The sequence below is a fragment of the Xiphophorus couchianus genome, chromosome 8, assembly GCF_001444195.1.
Source record: "Xiphophorus couchianus chromosome 8, X_couchianus-1.0, whole genome shotgun sequence".
Lineage (NCBI taxonomy): Eukaryota > Metazoa > Chordata > Actinopteri > Cyprinodontiformes > Poeciliidae > Xiphophorus > Xiphophorus couchianus.
Genome location: NC_040235.1, coordinates 16,987,323 through 17,012,927, shown reverse-complemented (window position 1 = coordinate 17,012,927; position 25,605 = coordinate 16,987,323). Strand labels below are relative to the sequence as shown.

At 35.1% G+C, this 25,605-nt stretch overlaps 1 protein-coding gene across 2 annotated transcripts in view; it reads left to right on the top strand.

Annotated features, from left to right (window-relative positions):
- Positions 1–25,605, top strand: part of astn2 (astrotactin 2) — a 276,226-nt gene that overhangs the window by 141,539 nt on the left and 109,082 nt on the right. For both annotated transcript variants that reach the window (XM_028025024.1, XM_028025025.1), the window contains 3 exons: positions 1,363–1,513; positions 21,209–21,375; positions 23,419–23,607. In XM_028025024.1, the coding sequence (XP_027880825.1) occupies positions 1,363–1,513; positions 21,209–21,375; positions 23,419–23,607 (507 nt within the window). The remainder of the gene's footprint in view (positions 1–1,362; positions 1,514–21,208; positions 21,376–23,418; positions 23,608–25,605) is intronic.

Here is a 25,605-nt window from a genome sequence, read left to right as displayed (position 1 = left end):
TATCCTAAAGAAAGATATAAAACTTCAGATATTTCACAAAAAGATATTAAAATTCATGGAAATACCTCACATAACCTTATATTAAAGCATAAAGTACGGCGCCCACCGTAGGAAAGGCTTGCAGTATTCAATTATGCTGCATAACTGACCAGTACAGTATTGCGAGGGAACGCAAAAGTTTTGCGAGGGAACGCAAAAGTTTTGCGAGGTAACGCAAAAGGTTTTGCGAGGTAACGCAAAAGTATTGCGAGGGAACGCAAAAGTATTGCGAGGTAACGCAAAAGTATTGCGAGGCAACGCAAAAGTATTGCGAGGCAACGCAAAAGTTTTGCGAGGGAACGCAAAAGTATTGCGAGGTAACGCAAAAGAAAAAAAAATCCCCATGTCCCCTAGAGGGCTCCGTAACAAATAAAGGAAAAATAATGTGTCCAAAACTTTGCCCACCTCCTGACCACCTCTTGTATAAAGAACAGGGTTCCTACAAAATGTACTGACTTTTATTTAAATATTTTTTTGGTCTAGATTTGAACTGGGGGAAAAAAAGCTTAGTAGGGTAAACAAAATGTGCATTTCAGCTGTGTATTTTTGCTTGTATTTATTTTCATTTACATGTTTATGTACATAGGAGAAACACACAAAACATGCAGGAACAAGTAATGAACAACTCGGGCATAAATATATATATGTAAATATGAAAAGAAAAAAAAAATCTGAGAACATTTGCAACTTTTACAGTGAAATTACTTCAAAGCAGTCATCACCATTAATGCATAGTGAATGCTAATTCCCCAAAGGCTTCACATCAGTGGAACATGGTAAGAATGTCTAGCTAGCTACCACCAGTGTGCTGGCATGGCACGGCTCAGCAGAAATGGATGTGATTCACATGAGCGGATAAATCCCAGAGCACAGTCGCTTTCCAAAAAATGCACCTTGCACCAGGATAGCACGTCCCAAGGTGGATCCATTTGTAAAATGATCTCAGAATTTATTTCATAAACAGCAACAAGAAAATGCAGCTGAGGTTCACAGTGGTCACTTTTCATATTTGATCTTCCGAATGTTCATTTCCTTTATTTTGTATGCACATATTATTATAAACTGTATGTGTATCAATTAAAGTGACTAAAAATATACTGTCTTTGTCACAATACGGCTGACCTTGAATACTTTCCTAATTGCAATAGAATACAACAAAAGATTTTGAGAGACTAGGTGGTAAGGAATTATGCTCAGCTGCTTATGCATTCTTTTTAATTAGACATTACTTGCACTTGTGTGTCCATAATTGCTTTGCGAAAACATATGTAAAATGTTCAGTACTTCCTTAGTTAAACCTTTTTTTTTCTTCTTCAATTCCAGGGAAGAGGCTTTGATGTCTACGTACTTTGAGTCAGTACAGGACCTGTTGGCGTCCTTTGGACCTGTTCGTGACTGCTCCAAAGACAATGGTGGCTGCAAAAAAAATTTCAAGTGTGTCTCTGATCGACAGATGGACTCCTCTGGTTGCATGGTAAGCTCATTTCAAATAAAGAGCGTTTACTTTCAGATTTACACAGAAATGGAACTGATTGGCTGGTGATACCTGTTCAGGACACACTGTAAAAATAATTCTGTTGTTTTTACAAAAAAAAACTGGCAGCTGTGGTTGCCAGAATAATTCTGTAGAAAACACAGTGAACATGTAAACTGTTTTACTGACCAAACAGTAATTACAACAGTGTTAAATTGTGAAATGAACAGGTTTTCCCATAGTTTTGCACAAGGTTTTACTGTGATTTGAAAAGGGTTATTTTTGTAATAAAACAGTTTTATCAAGTAATTTTAACCAACTTTTTCTGATGAATTATCATAATAATGCTGTTATTTTACACTTTTTTCCAGTAAGATTTACCCAGTTTTTGTTTGTTGTACAAAAAAACTTCATTTAGTCCTACTGATAAAATACCTTTAAATAACAGATTAAAACTGTTAAAATGTCAATTTAAAACATTTTATTAATACTTTCTGAAAAACAGAAATTTGCTCTAAATTTTTTTCTTTTTACTAATAATTATATTTTTAAATATCTATAAGCATCAAATTTCAACAAACATTTCCCACTTAAAGGAAACTTTAAAACACAAGGAAGCCCAATATAAATTGTATCTATGATAATCTTAAAAAAATAAACATACACTTACATGCCTTTGAAATATTTATTTTCAATGAAGTTCTCATTAGTCTTTTCTGAACATCATGAAGCATATGAAGCAAATGCACCTGCTGAATAGATATAAATTTCTTCAACCTTTTTAACTTTATCAGAAACAGTATGAGAACCAATGTTCACCCCCTTTTTTTGGAGGGGGGGCTTGAAGATTATAACATACAATACATTTCTATTTCCAGTATACATTTTAATAATAATGTTTGTTTGCTTCAAAGGTTTTTCTTTTATAGAAACAATTCTATTTTCAAATATCTATAAACATCAAATTTCAACAAACATTTACCAGTTAAATGCAAATTTAAAACACAAGGAAGCCCAATATAAACTGTATCTATAATGATAATTCAATTTTTTTTTAGAAACAAATAAACATTTTAATTGAAAACATATTTTCAATGAAATTCTCATTTGTCCTTTCTGACATTGAGCAAAATTCAGCCACTGAACAAATATAAATATGTCTTTTCAACTTTTTTAACTTCAGCAGACACAGTGTGAGATGCAACACACATTTACAAATCTCTGTCTTGATAACTCACTGACTTTAGTCCTTTCTCAAACATCATGCCACTCATGATCCGAAAGTTCCTGGATCAAGGTGAGTACACGGGGGGTTCACACGCAGTCTGGGTTTACGGGTTTCTTCCACCTTACTGCCCTTGTCTGGGTTGATTGAGAAGAAACACCTTAAGATAAAGAGGACAAACAGAAAACTACATCAAAATGTGCTTCACAAAGAAATAAACATTTTATTCAAGATATAAAAGTTGTCAAAAGTCAAATTTAACTCCCTACAATTAAAAAAAAACAACTCATACCTCTGCAGAAACTCCAGTGTAGACGCCAGCCCCGATGGATAATGTATGTTAAAACAATAATAGCTCCCAAACATCATGCAGAGGGCAGAAATAAAACAGGAGATGTTGTTGTTTCCAATCTGTTGATCCACACTCAGCATGAATCGTTTAGCATGGAAGCAGGATTGACCTAAGGAGAAAGAACAAATAAATTTAGACTCCTGATACAACAAAACAATGACATTTATATGAAAAATAACAAATTCAGTAAAAAGTACAAAAAAAAATATTAGTATAGTAAAAGCATAAGAAAATAATTGAAAAAAAACAAACAATATTAAACAAAATGCCAGATGGACAAAAGGGCAAAGAAAGGGGACAAGACAACTGAATATGAATATCAGTGTTTAATGGTTGATTTTTGCTTTTCTACAATTTTACTTACATCTGAATTTCCAAGCAGCAAGTGCCTTTCTGGCTTGAATTGGTCTTAATGCTGACAGCAAGTCTTCCTCAACAATGAACTGGAAGTCATCATACGTTTCTACTCCAATTGACTGTAAAGTCTCCTCGAGAATGTCTTTTGAAGCCTCTGCAAGATCAGGCAACACTTCACTGATAGCGCTGCGTAAAAATGTTTGCTCAGCCATTTCTGGAATAAAATCAGACAAAATAATGGTAAAAAAACAAGATCACCGTAATTTAACATGTATTCAACTATATACAAATTAAAGAGACTCATACTTAGTGTCAAACAAAATATCGTGCCTGATTCACACGTTTTAGTCATGTACATCCTTAAATCTTTTACTGGACATGCTACAGGCCGCCCCTCCATTATATGCTCCTTTAAATGAGCAACGACTTCTTTCACAGTTTGGCTTCGGTGCCCACACAATGAAATGGTGCATTTCAATTTAGCAACAATGGCTTTGGCTAATTCGGGTTGTGAAGCCACGTTGTGAACTCGGTAAAAATGAGTTTTAAACGTTGCATATGTACAAAATGTCCGCTTACATTCTGTGCCGAGGCATTTGAATACACAACTGGGCTCGTTTCTGTGCACAATGCAACACATAGCCCCTCAATGAGTCTAGTGTTTTACAGCAAAACGTACATGTAATCATGTTTAAACAATTTCAACCTACCCAAAAAGTTACACGTGTTGCAGGTGTAGCAAAAAATGATTCGACTGCATATTGTTCCAAGAAGCAATATGACGCCTTAAAAACAAAATTTAATCTCCCCAGAAACACAAATTACCGTGCCTTTTACTTTGAAGAAAATAAAGCTTAACTTACATTTGCTGAAAGCTGACGAGGTCCAAACAGCGTTCTTTTCTTTGCCGAGGTTTGAGCACAATTCCGCTTCTTCTGAGATGAGAACCGTTGAACGAACTTGTTCAAAACAGCTTTCAGGCGCCAGGTAAGCGGACCAATCAGAGAGCAGAACAGCCCGCACTGTCGAGCGAATGGGAGAAGTTGAGCACAAAGCGGTGATCTGTCTTTCTTGCAGTAGCCAAACTTTGAGCTTATAATGGCAACGGTGAAGGTAAAAAATCCAGTGTTAGCAAAAATAAATAAATAAAAATAAAATACATGTATAAGCAAGTACATGACCTTCTTGTTGATTCAGGTGTTTCCTCCACGTTAGTCGTGAAATATGAAGAAATGATCCAATCAAAATTGACAAAGAATAAGTAAATGAATTAAAGAGGAAATGTCAATCTAAAGAAGTGGGAAAACACAAGTGAATATAAATAGATAACTAGTAAACAAAATTGGAAGTAAACAATGTGGAATCATAATTACGTAATTCCACATTAATTTCCAAATCTATTAATTTATCCATTTATTTCATTGTCCATCCATCCATCCATCTTCCACTTATCTGGAGTTGGGGCAACAGCTTAAACAGGGAAGCCCAAACTTACTTCTCCCTAGCAAAAAAAAATGGTAAGCTTCCAATTCATTTGGATTTAATAATCACAGAATGTAAATGTTAGTTTTTCACTGCTGAAATGTAAAAATGTTGTGAAGGATACAACTTTTTCCATTAAACATACAAAATGTGTGTTTTTCACAACAAAATACAGTATTATTTGCAATTTTCTATTTTAAAATTTACAATAATTTTCGGTTCTACATTATACAACATCATACTGTTAAATGAACAAAATATCATTGTGTTTTTCTTTACAAAATTTTTCTGTCATGATTTCATAGATTTTTACTGTTTATTTTACAGACTTTTTTTACAGTGCAGTCATAGAACACCCAACCCTTTTGGTTGAGAGTATTCCAGCTCCTGTTTTTTTTTTTTTTGCCAGCAATATTCTTATGGTTTCTTCAAGCTTAAAGCCGGTGTCTTAGCGGAAAGAAGATTCACCTGAAATATTAAAACAATGGAACCGTTCTACGTGCTACATGCTCAAATTTTAGAGTTTAGGTCACACCGAGAAAACAGAAATGTCAAGGTCTCCTAGTCTTTAGCTACTTGCTCCATCCCCAACCACTCTCTGGCCAGCTCAGTTATAATCCCTTTAGCGAGACCTGGCATACCAATTAGACCCTTGAATGGAGATGCCCAGTGGACATCCTTGTTAAATTTCAGATCCACCTTAACTGGTTCATCTTAATTTCGTTATCTTCTGGATTTCCAAAGACTGCCTGACTGCCTCTTACTCGCATATTAGTCTGCCCTTTAGTGCTGCTAAGTGCCCAGGGCTTGTGGCCAAAGGCAAAATTTTAGGAACAAAATTTAGGAACAAAGCCTTAAATCATGAGAGGAGCTTTATTTCTCAGTGGTATAGTAGAATTGTAATGCCAGAAGAATTTTTTTGGAAACAACATACTGGGAGTGAATGTACGCATTAAAACTTTTTATATTACAAGCAGTGCTTTTAAAATTAGGCATATCCCTTTGATATTTATGCATTTTGTTGCAGTTCAACTGCAGCTTTTAATGTATTTTATTGGAATATTATGTGATACTAGCGCAATATTGTGAGTCAGAGGGAAAAGGCATAGCAAGGTTTTTTCTATTCATACATAAATCAAACTAAAGTGTTTTTCAGAACATCAAAAAGTGAAAATTAAATAACAAAGCATAAGCATAAAATGTTGTATAAAAAGAAAGGATAAATGGGTTTAAAACTTTTCTACAATTCAAAATCTCAAAGCTGGGGAGTAGATGTTTTCCGCAATTTTATACTAATATCCCAAAATAAAATCCAGTGTGATGGAGAATTCCTACAGAAATCATATAATCAGCGAAAAGACTCAACACGTCTCTAATTTCAAGGTTTGCAAAAACATGCTTCATATAAGCTTGTTGTTGAGAGTTCTATCTTTTCTGCCATTATCTGTTGGAGTAGGAGCACCTGAACCAGAAATTGTTTCTTTTATTTAAACAGTTATGGAGCATCTGGAGATAATAATGAATTTCAGAAAGCCAAGAAAATTGGCTTTCTGAAATTTGCACTTCTATTCATAAATGTACAACAACACTCTGAGATCAGAGGCTTCTACAGAGTTGTTATAATGCAGATAACTAGAGGACATTATTCCTGGCCGCAGCCAAAAACATCTGTATGAACAACAATAATTAACTTTCCTCTTGGATTAAGAAAATATTTTTGAAGTGAATCAAATTTGAATTCAGGGTTAAGAATATGAATAGTGAGAGTTCAGCAAAAAGTTAATTAAAAACTAAAATCTATTATAGTATTTTTCACATAAAGCAAGGTAAATATAAATTTCCAATGTTACACAATGCTTTACATTTAAATGTTTACTTCTAACCTCATTTTTTAAAAATTATTTTATGTATATGGCTTCTTTTTTGTTTTGTATAACACACAGACTTGCCGATTGCAACTGTTTTTAAAAGGTTAGTTTAAATATGAGTAGAACTGTATGCTAGTTATCCAATTAGACTAAAATGGTAATTAAAGATTGTTAAAAACGTGATTGAGATTTTTTGAAAAAGGATTTCTTCAATCCTGCCTCTTTCTGATTTGGGTAATTGAATTTTAATATTTTTTCCTTAGTTTTATGATCAACTATCTGTATTTTTACGCACAAAGCTTGATAAAACGTAGCTTGACTTTAAATATAACACTGCAAATGACATTATACAGTGCATGTGAGATTCAAACCTGGGATATTTTCAACTGAAGGGTGAATAAAAAACCTCAGGCTTTGCATAGAAGAGGACAGGCCTGCATGGTAAAGTAATTAAATTGATGAGCCATCTTAATTACTGGAGGACGGTTCTCTGAGTCATTAAAAGCTTTGAACCAGCTGTAAATCGATGAGTGTTTTGGTTGTTTGTGACGACTAAAGACAAATACAAGAAGATCCTTTTTTTTTGCTTCTGATTTACTAATATTCTTCATCAGAAAAAATTGATCCAGCATCTTGTTACTACATTCTCAAAGCTGTTTTGGAGATAACATCAGTGGCCTTACAGACCCACAGGTTACTTGGCCTTGACAGGCGATGACCAAAAATGATTAATAACAAGCAGATTTTCTCACGAGAGCCACATTCTAGAATGACTCACAGCTCGTATGCTTTTAATACTTTTGAGTATTTTTACCCTAATTTTCAAAGAGTCTATATCCCTCCTGTCTCACTGTGAAGATTAATCAATAACCGTACAATTTAATGTGTGATAATCATAGTCATCATTTTTGAGAATCAACTGTAGAAATTACTCCCTTCCCTATTATAGTCTGCCCAGATTTTGTTGGCTCTCCTTGTTTTTCTTTATCTCTGACTTTTTCTAGTAATTTGTTTGTCTGTTTTTTGTTCACACCACTGTTTCGTGAGCATCAGCTGGCTTTGTTTCAATTAATCATCGCTGACTTCTTACATTTACATGCATTTAAATTGATAATGAGCGAGACACTAGTATTGTTTATCTTAATCTTGTGGGGCTACAGCCTGGACTATTTTAATAACCCCTAAGCTCAAGACAGAACTGACTATTTTGATAATTATAATAATAAAACAAAACGCATGCAATAAACTCCCAGAAAAAATACTAATGTAATATGATAATATGTCATGTAATCTCAAGTATGGAGAGAGAGTTTCTGCTTCACTACATTTTATTCAGGTATCTGTTTCTACACTGTGGACTGCTTGTGCATAGGACTTGCATATTTTACTGCTTGTAAAAAAGGGATGGAGTGAACTTCTACACCTGGCAGGTTGTTGTTGGAATCAATTGTTGTCTTGGTTGTTTTGCAGATGTTAGATTTTTTTATTTATTTATTTTCTGAAGGCAAAGGCTGCAGCTGAGGTTGTAAGATGTAGGATAGAAGGTGTCTCTGCTGCATTAGAGTGAACCTTCCCCATAAACCAAATTATGGTGGTGAAAAGCAAGTTTTTGTTTTCTTCCAAAGAGGCCTTGAGAGTCATTTTGAAAGTTTTAGTTGCTTACTGTTTTCTTACAAAACCCTTGGTAAAGTGATTAAAAAATATATGGATTGTTCATAATAATTCCTATCTAATCTGGACATAGACAAGACTTGGAAATGCAAAAGACAGAGCATTTAATAGTTTGTAAAAATGGTCTTTGTTGGTAAAATAAAAGTTTTTCACTAATTGTTGTAGAAGAAAACAATTGAAGTTATTACAATATATATTTAATACTTTTATAAGCTACTTAAATAACTTCACAGTATGCTGTTAAAGAAAAGTGTTAAATGAAGATCCCTACTTGGTTTGGCAGATGGTTTTAGCTACTGAAAAGGCTTCTGTTACAATATGCTACTCCATTAGTCACGCGCCCAATGACTTATAAACAATACTCACTAAGAGACAAAATGAGTCCTAAATTTAAATGCACACTGCCAGCATCAAGCAGTATTAAAGTATTTTACCATTTTTCCTCATATTTCTGAAAACCTTTACAGCTGCTATGCAGTTGTCACGTCTTGATTTGAAGATGTTTATTGTCTGATCAATCTTGTTACCAACTGATAGACATGATTTATGCCCATCATTTCTGTTGTCATTTTTGAGTTGGACAAGTGTCAATTGTACTTTTAAGTACAAAATAACTTAAATAGTGGAAGGAAGAACAGGACATTTGTAAAAAAAAATAATTAATTTTTCTTCAAAAGTTTGATTGTTGTGCAGATGAAAAGGACTCACAATGCCTCCTAGTAATAAGGAATTACCACAAAGTGGAACAGACACAAAAAGAGGACAAAAACAATAACAGAAAAATATAGCCCCATATCTCTCTGTTATTTCGTTTTTGTGGGGGGAGCAGCCGTCTTTCAAACACCCTTGTCAGGCTTGTGTGAACACAGAGCATTTAAAGTCCACACAAAGAACTTAAAATATGTTATCAAAGTCAGTCCCTCTGGGCACACTGCTGCTCTTAGGACAGTTGATATGTTTTTACAATAAATTAAATTCAAGTCAAACCCAGAGCCCACGTTTAGCAGACATTGTTTATTCTATTTTGCCTCCTTTCCTTTTCCACTTGTGCTGAGACAGAGAGGCTGACAGTTTATTCTTGCTCCATCTGAGCTCAGCAGGCTGCATATGGTGATTTTGAAAAAGCTAATGTTTTTGAGCTTGTGCCTTCTTTTTCCCCACATCCAATCTGTTTTATACAGTAGAGCTGTGACTTTCCTTTTAGATAACTAATATTGTATTGCTTACATTGTTAAGTTTCCTTTCATCACAAAAGGGTTTTTTTCAAAGAACTGCTTTGGATAATAGTAATTAATAAAACACATTCAATCAAATAAGTTACAGGTAGTTTTAAGTCAAACTTTTTAAATAAAAAAGTAGATGAAGTGTGAAAAAGAAGGAACAGTATTGTAATCTCCCGGTATGTTCTGTGGTCTTGCATCAGATACTTTTTCTGTGCATTGGGTTTGGCAAGGTGCTTTGAGGGATCCCCCTTTTTATGACACATCCCTTTGGATGCTCAGTGGGGATTTGGCTTTATGTGGAGCGCATCAAGCCATTGCTGAAGAGTGTGGTATTTTGTAAGGATTCACCTTCATGCTGAAGGAGAACACTAGTACCTGAGGAGATTGATTAGTGTTGATAATGTGCCTTTTATGTCGAAGGTAAGGGCCAATATATTATCGACATTAAAACTTTGCTTCCTCAGGAATAGATTTTTTAGAAGTTTTTTTTGGGGGGGGATTTTCACAGGCTTTTTAACATTTTCTACACCTTACAGGGCTGGACTGGCCATCTGGCATTCTCCCAGGAGGCCTACATGCCTTTTGGGCAGAACAACTGTTTTATTGTTTAACCAGCCAATAAAACAGGTAGGCAGATTTTGTTTTTTCCATTTTTTTCCTCGACAATGAGCTGGTCCCAGTCAAACCTTTAACCCCCTGGGCTTTATTAAGCTCCACACCTGCAAAAACCAAAAACTTATAGCATGCAAAAATGGATGAGACAAAATGCTATAAAGGCAGAAAAATGCACAACTCAGAAAACACAGGTCCGTCAGGCGGAGAAAGCAAAAATGTCCAAAACTCAAACTTCTATTTATTGTTGATGATATTAGTGATTAGAATCAGGGATGAAATGCAGGGCAGGAGGGAGTACAGAACCTGGAGAAAGTAAAATCTAGCAATGAACTATGCAAAATTTTATGTTTCAGTTTAGACATTTCCATTTTTATTTCAATTTTACCCAAAGCAGTACAAAATATAATTTAATGATTAATTAAATGTTTCAGCAGAAAAAAAGATTATTTAATTTTAAGTACGTTCATCGGTACACTTAATGAAGAACAAGATGTTCTCTGCAAGGTGCATAAAATAAGCATAAAACTTTATGCTTTCTATAAAAATTATGGAAAGTTGTGACCACATTTGTGCTTCTTTACTGTATAATCTGTTTACCATTTACAACTTATCAATGACCTGACAGAGTAGATTGGACTATTTTCGGCTATTTTACATTCATTCTTTTATTTCATGGGGGCAAGAGAGAATGAATGAGATTGTGTTTCAGTCTGTGTACTACATTGAATATTACAACAAATGTATGTAAAATCATATTTTAATTGCTGCAGGTTGTCATAGTTGGTGAGCATAGCCAGAGAGAAATGTTGACCCAGAAGATTAGAACATTAAGGCCCTTGCAAGAGAGCAACAAGACAACGAGCTTTGATAGGTTGTTTTGAAATGTAATCTTGCAGATGTTGCCTATTATTATTTGTTACAAAAAGAAGACAAAGCCATCTAAACAGAATGAGTACTATGGTTTTATTTCAAAAGATTGTGCTCATATTGCTTTTATTGACTTTTTTTTTTTTCCTACCCAGTTTCCTGTTGAAAGTGTTCCTTAGTTAACAGTACAACATATGGATATGAATTAGGGGGTAGTCTTCCCTCTTCAATATTACAACCACTTTTTGCAGTGTGCTAGTAGGCAGTAACACAGACACCCATCATGATGTTACTACCACCATGAAAGTGTGTACATTCTGATTGAAATATTCTTTTTGGACAGATACTGTCATGTTGCTTTATGGTTATCTTTCCATAAAATACATTTTTCTTCTAAAAAAAAAAAAAAAAAAAAACTTGGTTTCCAATGAATATGGAATGAAATTTGTTTTCTGTAAATCATTTCTGTGCCATAACTTCTTACACCAGCAAGTACAGACAAAACCCCTCCTCTAGGAGTGAATATCAGTTCTCAGGTGTTGATTTTTTGGACAGCAGAAGTCTGAGTAAATTCTAATTGACCTTGTACACTCGAGTTTAGCAGTTAGCCACTAAACTTTCGAGGTGAACTCATGTGAAACCTTTTGCAACATTAAGGACTTTGGTTTGACAGTGATAGAGTTTTTCTAAAGGCATAATTATATTTCTGTGTAAGGCATTGATGTATTTACCAATAACATTTTTCCAAAGGAAGATCACAGAGGCTTAACAGATGGTAGGGCATTGGTAGCACATATTTCAAAAGTCTATGTCTCATTTGGGAGATTTTTTCGAAGCTGTTTGGTTGTAAATTTGACAAAGATATGTCTTTTTTAGTTGGAGCATCAAACCAGGCAATAATTTTGAACTGTCAAACTCAGTATGTTCATGACAAGTCAGAGAACAGAATTTTTTTTTTGTTTGTTTGTTTTGTTTTGTTTTTTATGCTATCCTGGAGTGCTTGAGTTTACGCTCCAGAAATAAAGAATGGAATGATGTGGGGAGATTTCTGCTTTGTATTGTCTGCCTTGCATAAAGAGTCAGCAGGGAGGTAAAATATCGTTCCCACACAGTGAGCGTTTTATGCAACCCCGTATCCCCTAATCCCTCCACAACCCTTCCCGCTTGTGTCCCTATGGTTCCGTGTTCCTGACAACTGAGCATCATGACTCTCACTGCTCTGCTGCAGAGCTCTCCTCATTTTACATCATTACTACTGAATTTCAGTTGTTTGTAGCTTGAAGGAAATGCATGGGGGGAAAAAATTCTGATGTTTATTGAGTTTAGCTTTAATAGTTTCTTTTTAAAGCAATGCAAAGTTGCACACTGCACTGTTGTAGCCAAACAAGGGAGGAAAGATTTGTGTTGAGTGGAAGTAATGAAAAACGGTCTTAAGAGGGGTTATAAGCCGTAATGTGGGCTTCAACAATTTAATGGTAATAAAAGTACAGCAGGAGACATGTATTTAAATTATTTTAGTTTGGCTCAGTTACAAACAAAAGTGAGTATTAGATGGATTGTCCAAATAACAGAGTATATTATCATCACTTCTAAATGCCTATGACAACCAAGTTGAGTTAAGAGTAGCACAATGCAGTGGAGCTGCACCACAAAGCTATTATTCACTCCCATAACCATCTGTTTTATAGTCACCACTACATAAAGAAGGGTGAGATATGGATACAGCATCTTTTAAATGTGCCAGTTACCAAAGTGCAAAGTGGGCTTATCCTGAAAAACTGAGATCATATATTAGGACTTTTAGCTGATGGATATGTGAAAATGAGGGGGGGCACAAATTGCCCTGTCACTTAATGAAGACTGTTGAGTAAACACAGTAAATCGTTTTTTTGTTTTGTTTTAATTCTACAAATTATACAGTATTTGAAAACTAGAAATTTATACCCAGATCCATTTTGGCTTGTAAGCAAAGCAATATCTGTTGGCTTATTTGTGATTCCCTAATTAAATTTTCTGGTGGACAGGCTTTAGATAACATTTTTGTTTTTGTTTGAGGTAGAACTTTATTAGAGTGCTTTAACTTTCAAGTTTGAGCCAAAGCATTGCTTTTATCATCATAAAAACGTAGAAACAACATCACTGAAAAACATGAGACCAAAAACTTCAGTAAAGGCTAAAGGTAAAATCTGTTTCTGTTTTTTTATTAAGGCTACATTAAAATGTGCTTAGTTGACTTTTTATTCCACACAAACCTCTTAATCTTTTCGAGATGTTTTTAAACCTATATGTTCTACAGCTGACTGAGTTGAAGATAAATAAAAATGGAAAGCAAAACCCTAACACCCCTGTTTTGAATCCCTGTGCCATTATTTGATGTCTGTTTTGCTTTTTAGTTGCTCAGAAAAATAAGCACCTTTAAGTAAATAACATCCCTGCAATGCGTTATGCATTTAACACTACAACAAACAACCTCATCCCCTGGTAAGGCCGATACATTAAAATAATTATGCAGCATTATTCTTGCAACACTGAGACATGGTGTGTGCTACACAAATGTGCCACTGCAGCAGAATCATTTCAAGTGTGAATCAAATGTTGTAGCAGTGACCCAACAACATTGCTTAATGTCATGCTATTCTTTGCACTCGCTCTGCCTGCACTGGTGAAAGATTCAGTTGCATCTGGATGCTGAATAGCTGGAGCAGCTCTATCTGATGCAGTCTGACCTACTTTCAAACTAATTCAGTCAGTTGCATACTTTCCACTATTTTAAGTTTCAGTACATACTACTTTCAATACTCCTGACCCCTAATGTTATATATGTATATGCATCCAATATATATATATATATATATATATATATATATAGAGAGAGAGAGAGAGAGAGAGAGAGAGAGAGAGAGAGAGAGAGGCAAATAGACAACCACGTAAGTGGTTAAAATGCCGGCCTATGCTTAAATAACACCCAGCTGTGCAGAGTGAGTCAGTACCTCCTATTTGTTCAGCATACAGAGATATGCACTACTACATTTCTCTGTATTTTCTGAGTTGTTAAATCTCTGATTGTTTCCAGTCCATGTTAACCTCCTATCTAGGATGGCCAGTGTAGATACACTTACAGAGGAAGGGTTTTGCTTCTGAAGCAATAAAACTGTTTTACCTAATTTAACACATCTGAGCGGTTCCCGAGCTTTAGGCCATGCATCACAGCCACCTCTAAATTCGATTAGGCTGTCAAATATAAGTATTTTATCCCCCACCTCTTCCCCCGCACCTCGTCTGTCAGTGTGATTTAGAGCTGTGCCGTTTCCAGAACTTTCATTGTTTTGTGAAAGACTCAGCATCTTTCTAAAAAAGTTTTTTTTTCTCTCTTATCATCTTCAAGCATTTACTGTTTTGTTGCATGTATCTTTCCATTCTCTGCAATGTGCAGTGGCAAATATGTTTTAATGTTCAGCATATAATTTTGATAAGGTCAGAGTAACCTTATAAGGTTTTCAATAGATTGCACAAAAGCTAGGGGCTCTTGGTAAAATACATGGAAATTGTGATTGTTTATCTGTATCAACAATAAAAATGCAGTGTGATATCTAGATATTTGAGCATGTACAAGCTATTTAATTTTTCTGATGCATTAATTCTTTTTAGATGTGCTTACTTGGCTATAAAATCTCAGTATTCTTGGTAATATTTGCAGCAAACACTGTTTTATGGTCAATATATACATGCATGGTTTGAATTGCCAAATTAATTCTGCATGTGTTCAGTTAAGAGTCATGATTGTTGAAATACTAACAGAATTTGATCCACTTTAACAACTAAATCAAATATTTTTGAGTTTTTACTGTCATGTTCCATCTCAAAAGTAGAGCTGGCAGAACAACGACATGTGTTAAAGTGGTGCTAACCTCAGGGATTCAGCCTCAGAGTAGAGCAAGGCAATTCTGGATTACTGACAACTATTCCTACAGCTCCACCTCATTGTGATGAATGACTCCAATCTTCCTCTCCTGAGAAGGGTAACATTACATTTTTGAAATATAGTTAGTGGGTCTGAGACTGGAGGGTTTTTTCCTGTCTGGTACCAAACATGAGGGGGTTGTTTAGAATACACAATGAATTATCTGTATTTATTCATAAGACGGTTCACCACTTATATATTTTTGTTTAGTTTGATCTAAAACTGTCTCCAAGAAAACAGAATAACTTATTTTGATCTTAATTTATGGTTTGTGTAAAAACCAAGTATTTCATGTGTGAAGATCGTAATGTGATTAGCTAGTATCCTTTTGATCAGGAATCTAATTAGAATAATACAAATCTTTGTTTATTAGCAGAAAAGCTCTGTTAATGCCCAGTAATGAGGAGTGATTTTGAAATTGTGCTGTTTATTATTAACCAATTTATGAAAAAGATAATATGTATAGCTTGCCAAATAACAGTAACATGACCTATCAGTTAGGCAAGAGCTGGTAGGAGATGACTTATATCAAAAATAATATAATCCCATTGGTTAAAATATAAAAGTTAATTTAATAGTGCGTAATTGCAAACAGAATTACCACACACAAAACCAGGCTATGATACTGATTATTTATGAGGACTGCCTTTGTGAACAGTTTTGCTGACTTTGTTTGTGCTTTGAATTAATTTTGCTTTTCTGTATTGTCAACAAACTCCAAAGATACCACCTATCAGCAATGTTGTTTTGCCATTTATGTAGATATACAGTATTCTGTAGGGCAGGACATGCAGCTACGTCAAAACAAAAAGTATTAAGGAAATTTGGACAACCTTAGCTTCAATTGGAATCTGATTTTTCTTAACTAAATGGAGAGTTTTTTAATTTATTTATCAAAAAAACTTTGAAATTGTTAATCTTAAGTATTTGGTCAGTATATATGGTTGAAAAAAAGTAGTTTATTTCACTCTATAAAGACGCACAATCATGTACATACAGTATGTCTTCAATATCTGACATTGTAAATTCCAAAATCCATTTAATTTACTCAAAACCAAAAGAGCAAAAAATACAGCTGTCCATTAAAAATGTCAACGTTTGCATAGACTAAAATTACAATACATTTTGTAGTGGTGATTAAATAACCTGAAAGTGTCATTCAATGCCTTTTATATGTATATATATATTTTATATTGGCACAGTATCTGTATTACTGTTTTGTGCATATTGATTCTAGAAAAATGTTTACTTTGAAAAATGTAACATAAAAACACATTAAATACAGACAATACCTGTTTCTAGTTGGGCATTCAGTGGTTCCACACTTTGTTGCTGGTAAAAGAGTACAAGAAGGCGACAGCTACTGAATACAGGCTTTCTGCACCCAGCCTCTCACAGAGCCCTGCTAAACTTCAGAAATAAATCGGTCATATTTTCTAAAGGGAAAGTCTTGCTTTTTCTATGTTTGGGACTATATAGAGTATTTGGTTGTCTAACATCTCAAGAGCACAACCTAACACATTGTTTTGAGCCAAATATATCTGAATATGCTTCAATTTGTAAGCTTTCCAGCTTTGTAAGGGAAAAGTACCTTACTGTACCAAATTGCAAAGTTAGGGGGGAAAAAATCTGCCAATTCGCCCTACTTCTTACCAACTGTAACTTCAAATCATGCTACATTCACCATCTCTCTAGAAGGATAGTTTATTCCTGATCATTTTTCTCTGTGCTGGTAACTGCCAGTTCTCATCAGGAGATGGGGGTTAATCAACTCTTCGCTCAGGTCCCGGAAAGTGCAAGAAGTCTCATACTGGGTTTGATACAGTCCCAGAAGTGAATAAATTAGCTCACACAAATATCTCAAATAGGTACTGATTAATGAAGTGTACAAGAAGAGAGATCTTGCCCGTCGCTATGGAAAGTGGCAAAAAGTATGACTAAAATACATTTTTATGCTAAAACTTACTTGAACTAGAAGAAATATTAGCTTTCCAATTTTTTTTTGTTTTGTTCAAGAATTAAGAATTTGGTCATTTGGGTTTAAATTAAGCATTTGCCTTTGCGTTGAACTTGTTATCATCACAGTGGTGAGATCTTAGAGCTCCTACATTTCTTGTGAATATGACAATTCCCTTGAGTCACTTCTGAAGTTAGCACTTATATGATTAACTACCTGTCTTTGAACTGAAAAGTTTAATATGTTACTTCACTTTAAAGTAGATTACATCAATGCCTCCAATTTTTTTCACTTAATTTCTATAGTAATGGTCTGTAGTGTTGTACCAGTTGAGCCTGAAGAAGTAGTTTGAAATTCTGTTCAGCTTGATTAGTTAATTAATTCATTCTTCTTAGTTAGAAGAACAGGATTCATGAATAGAATTCTACAGGAGTAGTATGTGTCTTAATAACATCTGTATTGTGTTTAAGCACATTTGTTGACAAAATCTTCACCTCCGTAAAACTGGACAGTCATTTCAGCTATTTAACTGTATGATGCTCTGAGAGGAAATTTAGAAGTAACTAAAAGCTGCAGCTTCATCTTTCTGCTCGTCTTTCAGTTTCATTCATACATTATGATATTATTTATTATATTTAAAATAAGCATAGAGGCAAGCATTATTTCAATTAGGTCCCTGCAAAGATTATCAGTATGCAATGATGATAACTGGATTTGACGACTTCAAAAAATGGGATTGGTTTGTCTCTAATTTAAGGGAATATTTCACATCTTTTCACTAGAACACCATTTTTCTCACAAAATTTCTGATATGCAGATATTGTCTATCATTTGTAGTTTGTCATTCATTATGTACATTCTTGCATGATTTAGAGTAAATGATTTTACATCCTGCAGCACACAGCTAGCAGCAACAGTATACTTTGTTGTCTGGATAATCTAGGCAAACAGCTTTGAGAAATAAGCAGTGAAACTTCTCTCACCTCACGGTCTCCCATGTCCCAAAGGGATAAATGTTCATATAAAGTTGTAATCCTGAGCGACAACAACTCCTACCTGATGAGCCAGTTCCACCCAACAGTTCTGCCGTTGGGTCTGAGCTGCCTTCTGTCAGTCAAGCAGATTTCACAATCCAAAACACATACGCTTCTCTGAGCCTTATACATTTCTTTACCTAGATGTTTGGAGGCTCATAAGATTAACTCAGACTTTTCAGTTATCTTTGGTTAGTTTTAAAATCCCCAACACCTGCATATATTGCCCTGCAAAAGTCTTCAGACCTCTTGGACTTTTTCATATTTTGTTATGCTACAACCACAAACTTTCTTGTGTTTCATTTAAAATACACAAGCATGTTGTTCTTATTCGGAAGTTATAGGAAAAAGAAACCTGTTTTGTAAAAGCGCTTTAGAAATAAGAAACTGAAAAGTGTGGGGTATTTAAGTATTCAGTGCCCCGGAGTGAATGCTTTGTAAAGCCCACAATTTTGTAATTCCAGCTTATTTTTGGGAAAATATTTGCCCATTCTTCTTTGAAACATAGCTCAAGCTCAGTCGGATTGAAGAATAGTGTCTTTAAGCAACAATGTTCAAGACTTGCCACGGATGTTAATTTGGAATCAGACCTGGGATTTGACATGGCCATTCTAATCCATGAATAAACTTTGCTCTATGTCTAAACCATTCTGTAGTAGTTCTTGCTGAGAATTGAACCTGCGCCTCAGTCTCAATGCTGTAGACATATTTACACAATTGCATTGTATGTCCGTAGCTCCATCCCTCTTCTTATAAATTTACTCTCTTCTTGATTCATGCTACTGCCACAACTGTCTTCATATTAATATTGTGAAGTGTTAGCTTTATGCCACCACTGTACACTTATTGTTTTGCATACATACTTTAAGATTTAAAGTAATTCAAATTTTATTAACATGTTTGCAAGACACTGCAAGGTGCTTTGGTAAAGACCTAAACATTTGAACCCAAAGCTATGAAGCAATCAGTAATAATAAAGTGGAAGCCCCACACTCTACGCACCATTTGTTCAGCTTCCAGGGCTAGATTAAAACAGAGAATAATGAAATTGAATAGTTTTACCATTAGCAGTTTTACAAATGGTTGCATCATTTTCCTTTTTGTTTCACAGAAATACATCAAAACCAACACAGAACATTAACTATAGTCATTATATGCCCACAGCTAGAGCCCACGCAGGAAACAAGAACTTGAGGTGTTACAGATGAGTCAGTGGCCGTCACTAAATGTGGTGAACAATGCTCTTCAAACTGTGTCCCTAACATCATTCATTTGAAATCCACAGATGTGTTATATTAATATTGGCAAAGACGACAGAGCAGCAACACCTGCAGCTTTGAAGAAAGTGCTGATTGACAGGAACTTAAACCTCTTCTGCATGTTACTGGGAACAGCTCGATGAAATTCAGCATTAGCAGGCAACACTGTCAAATATTCAAAGAAACTCACTTCAATAGTGTATATACAGTACATATATATATATATATATATATATATATATATATATATATATATATATATCTCCACTTTATGGTTTTGTTGACTGTATATGCATCTGTAGCTTTGTATCACCTGCAATTGCATTTGTTGTTCCTCTATGTCTCATATCACACCCGGTGGGACACAATGCATGCACAGTCTGACACATTACTAACTTGTGAAATTTCAACCTTGCTGTGGCGAAAATTTAAATTAAAAGCAGAAGCACATGTTAGTTTTTATGTTATTTTATTTATTTTTTCAAATACCCTTAATATCAAATTACTTTAAGAAATAATCCACTGTAAGTCACCTTTGTGTTAATTTAACAATTCAAAAATGATCTACGAACATATCAATATTGCAAGAATTCGATTTTTTTTTACCATCAGTCTTATTCCTGTATTTTCCAGCTGTCAATGTCATCACATTTTGTAGGTTTTTCATTTTAACACTTATCTATAGTGCCTCCCCCAAGTGTTTTGCTAGCGTATAAGCTGAACCAACCCATTACATGCATATACTAATCTTTTGTTTACTTCCGAGATGGATGAGGCAATTCAAATCATTATAAGTGGTCTATTAAGTCTAAAGTTATTAATTATAAGTAAAATTGCATTTTTAATGGAGTCCCTGTTAGTTAAGTATGCATTTGCTCTTCTTGTATTCAGGCAAAATTAGTGTTCTTTAAGCTGGAGGAGTCATAATTTATTGAAATCCACTTCATAAATGAGTGGCTGTTCTGTAAATTAGCCAATCTAAAGTTGGAGCATTGGGTCTATTGTTTTATTAAGTTTTTTTTACATTCTGCATATTTAAACTCAGCATAATGTGATTTGAAAGTGGAAGCTTACTGCTGGGCAATGTCAGTGAGTTGTTGCTGATTTTGTTAATGCACTCAAGTTTCAATGGACACAGTTTAATTTCAAGGTTTTAAATATTAAACTCTTGTAAAATTTCCCCTTAAAATGACACATCAAGAGAATATACAGTGATTATTTGTTAAACTTGAGGCAAAGATATGACTTTTCAGTTCTCTCTGTTTCCCAGTTTTCCAGAATCAAGAATTTCCCCCTCTTTGGTCACACTCCTTGGTTTAGGGACAGACTGCACACCCATCCCTCATCTGATAAACATTAAAGCTTCCTGTGCTGCTTTTCCTCCTGTCAGTGTGCAGCTTTATCGGAAAAACATAACACTTGGAGTTTTGCTCCTGGCACAGGAAAACACACAGGTCTCAGTGCTAGTGGAGTATCTATCCAAGCTTGTATCGAGCTGAGTTGTGTTTATGATAAGAGCCATCAGTTTGCTCTGTTTTGCTATGGGATCACATGAAAACCTCTCTATTACAACACTGTATGAAAATCCTTCATTGTGTTTGAGAATTCTTTCTTTTAAATCCAAGGCCCAAGGTCTTCTATTTTGTGTTTGATATCTCATCAATCATCATCTTGTCATTACCCTGGCGTCCTGATTAAAATGCACAATCTGAGCTCGGTACCTCTCTGTTCTCTTCCCTGTCCCTAATCTATCCTTTTCCCTTCTCTGTCCCTCCATGTGTCTCCCACCTCCTCTCCTCCTTCTCCTAATCCATTTTCTCGCAGTGTCCTGAGGGGTTGAGACCAATGAAGGATGGCTCAGGTTGCTATGACTACTCCAGAGGCGTTGACTGCACGGATGGCTTCAACGGAGGTTGTGAACAGCTGTGCCTTCAGCAGCTTGTACCTCTTGAAGATGACCCCACTTCCAACAATGTTCTTATGTTTTGCGGGTGAGCATGACTACTAGAAAGAAAATCTGTAAAAACTGTGGTGGTGTAAATACAGTCATGGGAATTATTTAGTACACTCCAGAATTCAATATCTCTGAAACTATACTTTTCTTCATTTGACTTTATAAGTCTCTAACATCATTGTGAAAAATTTTTGCAACATTGCTCCAATACACTGAGGTGTGCAGGTTAAGGTTTTGCCACAGTATTTCATTCAGGTCGAGGTTTGAACTTTGATTGGACCACCGTGGCACTTTTATGATTGACTCAGATTGAACCAAGCTTGAGTTGTCATACACCAGCCTCATCTGTGACCCTAGAATCTATTGGTATAGTTCATGGTTGACTCAGTCACTGCTAAGTGTGCTGGCTGAAAATCCATCCCAAATCATCGCCACTGCACTGCTTAGTGACTGGGGTTACATGGTGGTGTGCGTTATGGTCAGACATTTCTACTTTGGTCTCATCTGTCAGATGAATGTCATTGCAGAATTGTTACGGTTCATCCTGGTGCAACTTTATAAACCGAGGTTGTACTGACATAGTATTTTCAAAGAGAACATATTTTTTTTATGAAAAGTCTTCCTAAAAAAGCTATGCTTGCCTTTTTATAGTTTTATTATAAAGGCTGTGAGTATTTCAGTCTCTGACCTTTGGGGAATTTCCCTGGAAGGTTCTTGGAAATTCCAAGGGACTATAGTCCCTGCAGCTGTCTAACCGGTTTGCCACTTGTAAAAAACAAAACAAAAATGTCTCACTGTAGATTGAGAGACGTCAGTTTGGTTAGAAATATCATTATAACCTTGCCCAGACTGGAGAGCAGCAAAAATAGCTTGTTTAAATTTACTGCTAACACTTTTTCCGGTTTGGTGCTGTTTTAACGCACGTGTCCTCAATGATTTATTATAACGCAATTTTAAGGTGCATGCAGCATCTCCACTGTAGTATTGATAAGATCTAACACTAACACACTACTACATAAGAAAAATATATTTTTCTTATATATTTTTTGGCAATGCATTATGATCTGTTCTAAACATAAATTTCAAATGCATTACAGTAGCAGAATTGTGGTGATACATTTCCCATTGTATGCAATGTAATAGACCAGCAAGCTGAAAAATCTTTTGCTTTTTCATAGGTGGTCCCATCTGCTAATAATCAGCTAATCAAGCACATTTGATTAGCACTTTCTGGCTGCTGTTTTACTTCTAAAAGCTTATCAAAGCAACAAGGGAATATGTAACTTTTTTCTTTGGTGTCTACTGGCAGGGAACGTTGCTTCCTCGTTAAGAAGGGTTTTAATGGCAAGGTTATAATTAACAGTGTTCATCAGTCTAATGCCCATTTAGAAATTAAAACAATCTGCAACAATCTGTGCTGTATGTGACATAAATGCAACTTAGTTTTTTGTTAGTGTGACTTCCTTTCACCTTAAAATCAAATTAATTTTTTTCTGTTTTTATGTTCAATTTTTTATACATATGCAATTGATAAAATATGCATTAGCTCCACGTGGGAGGAATGTCTTGTTATAATTGAAACAATCTTCCAGTGTACCTAGTACTTTTTATTCGCTATTTAGGAATTTTTGACTTAATTTAAGTTGATTTTTATAACATATTTCAGTAACAAGTTCAAGTGCTTTACATCATAAAAACCACTTGCTGAAATGTTGATTGTAAGTTGGTTTTATCTTATTTTGAGTGGACTAAGGTAATTGCACCAGAAACTGGTGCAATTACTGTACTGTACAATGCTTGGTACAATTTGGTATTTTTTACAACACTACAGACATGAGCCAGGACATTGCAGTTTGGGCACAAAAACAGTCTTGTATTTACTACTTTACTTATAGACATATACAGATATAGTATATAGATATAGATATAGCCAGTTTGAGCATGTCCCTGACTGTCCTTTATTTATATCACCTGAAACTTTTATATGTTTTATTTTTTCTTTGAACAAGACCTTTCACCTTTGTGTGTGTGTATGTTCAGATACCTTGCATTACGCTGACAGCTTGTGCCTCGTTCGCAGGTGCGTGCAGGAGTACAAGTTGGCAGGAGATGGGCGCTCCTGCGTTCTGCAGTCAGAGAACTGTGAGGGACAAAAATGCCTGAGGCAAGATGTCCACTTCAATGACACTCTGTTTGGTGAGATGCTGCATGGATACAACAACAAAACGCAGCAAGTCAACTTGGGACAGATATTCCAAATGACCTTCCGGTAATTTATGTCCAAATTCTCACGACACTAACACAAGATGTTGCTTTTTTGATACAGTTTTCAGACTATACTGAGAAGTTAAAAAATGTAATTCTAATAACACCTATTGCTGACATTGTAACAAATTTTCAGATTCTTAAAAAATTATCTAAAGAAAAGTTTTCTCTTAATAGTGACCTCATTGAAGAATCTCTAAAAGCCAGTTGTCTGGGTTGTTGGTCTTAGTGCCTTTGTGCTTGCACAGATGTGTGCGCCGTCTTTGTATTTTGGGGCATGGAAAGTGAGAAGTGTATGAGAGAAAATGATGGCTGAGTAAGGATTGAGACTTATCCTTTGGCAGTTCTCCTTAAACCGGCAGCCTCCTGAAGATCTGGCTCACTGTGATAAGTCGTATGCTGTCTGTAATGAAAAGCATAATACAGAAAGATGATGAGGTTCTATCTATGCATGAGTGCAATACACACACAGAAAATGCGCTCAAATCATATCTCACATTAGTTGTATATCTTTTACTCATTCCATTCTGTCTGTTTCATTCCTCCATTATCCAGTTTTTATATTGGCATATTTTTTTTATTTTTTTTCACATGTTATCATGTTGTGCTTTTCATCAGTTCTGCCTTGTGGGCCACAGTGTCTCAGCTTGGCTAATAAAAAAAGTAATAATTGTAATAGCTGATACCATTATCTACCTGCTGTAGGTCCTGTGAGTCACAGTGTGAGATACGGTGTACTGTAATGAGACACTGAACAGTCTCTAACAGTGAAAGTGAAATTAAACAATTCCTTTTAATTTAGAGCTGACAATAAATTTTTGATGGGTCAATACTTTGGGGGAAATAATTGCACTTGATATAAACTTAAAAAAGTAATTCAAAAAGAACAGCAGTTGCCTTTAAGATAGATGCACCGTAACTGTGGCTTAAAATGTATCTACAATTACTAAATTTATACCCAGAATACAGCCTATATAGAAATTAATAGCCAAATAAATCAACTCAAATTAACTAATCAAATTACCTGATCAAATACATCTTTTAAAGAGTTCTGTAAGAAATTCACAAGGCATGGACTGCAGCTGGAGCCAGTGCTACAAGAGTGACCAAATGTGGATGTATGCAGGAGATGACATACAGTAGTCACATTTCTTGTGGTAAGCCACTCCTGATCCAGAGAGAGCATAAAAAATGTCTTTCATGTCCTAAAAAGAAGCAGCACAGGATTTTTACTCAGTGGTCCAAAGTCCTCTCTAAAAAAAAAAAAAAAAGTAAGTTTTGCTTTAAATTTTGAATTAAACCCCTAGAGTTTGGAGGAATATGGAGGAGGCACAGATCTTTGGTTCTGTGCCTAATTGCTATGTGCTTATCGAGTCTGAAGTTAGTACAGCCATTTACCAGGAAAATATAAGCTACTTAAACCTGACAAACTTAGTGAAGAGCCTGATTTCATTTACCTGCTGGACTTGGCAGTTGCAACAAGTACTGGGACCTTTTTTAATGACAATAGTATAACCGTGCAGGATTGGATGACAATCTTGCCAGACCTAAAACCCCAGAAAATCAACAGAAGAGTATGATAAAATGAGACACCAGAACTAACAATGCAAACGAGCTAAAGGCTGCTATAAAGAAACATAGGCTTCCTAAAACATCTCTGCAGAGCCATTGTCTGGTTGCCTTCAAACCACACTGGACTGATGCAGTAAATAATGCAAACCTACTTGTGACCTGTGCTATACATTAAATGGAAACATGTTTTAGTTGGCTGCAATTTGTGTTAATTTTGTATTGGCGTTATATCATAATTGCATCCTATTGAGAAACTGAATATGAGGATTTCATTAGATGGACCATATTCATCCAAATGAAGAGGAATGAAAGCTTGAGTTCTGTCACTCAGGTTGTATTTAATGTACTACAAGACTCATCTTTTTAAAAAAAATATCTTTTCTGTGATTTTCTCATTTACTGAAATCCACCTTTATGTAAAAATACATGC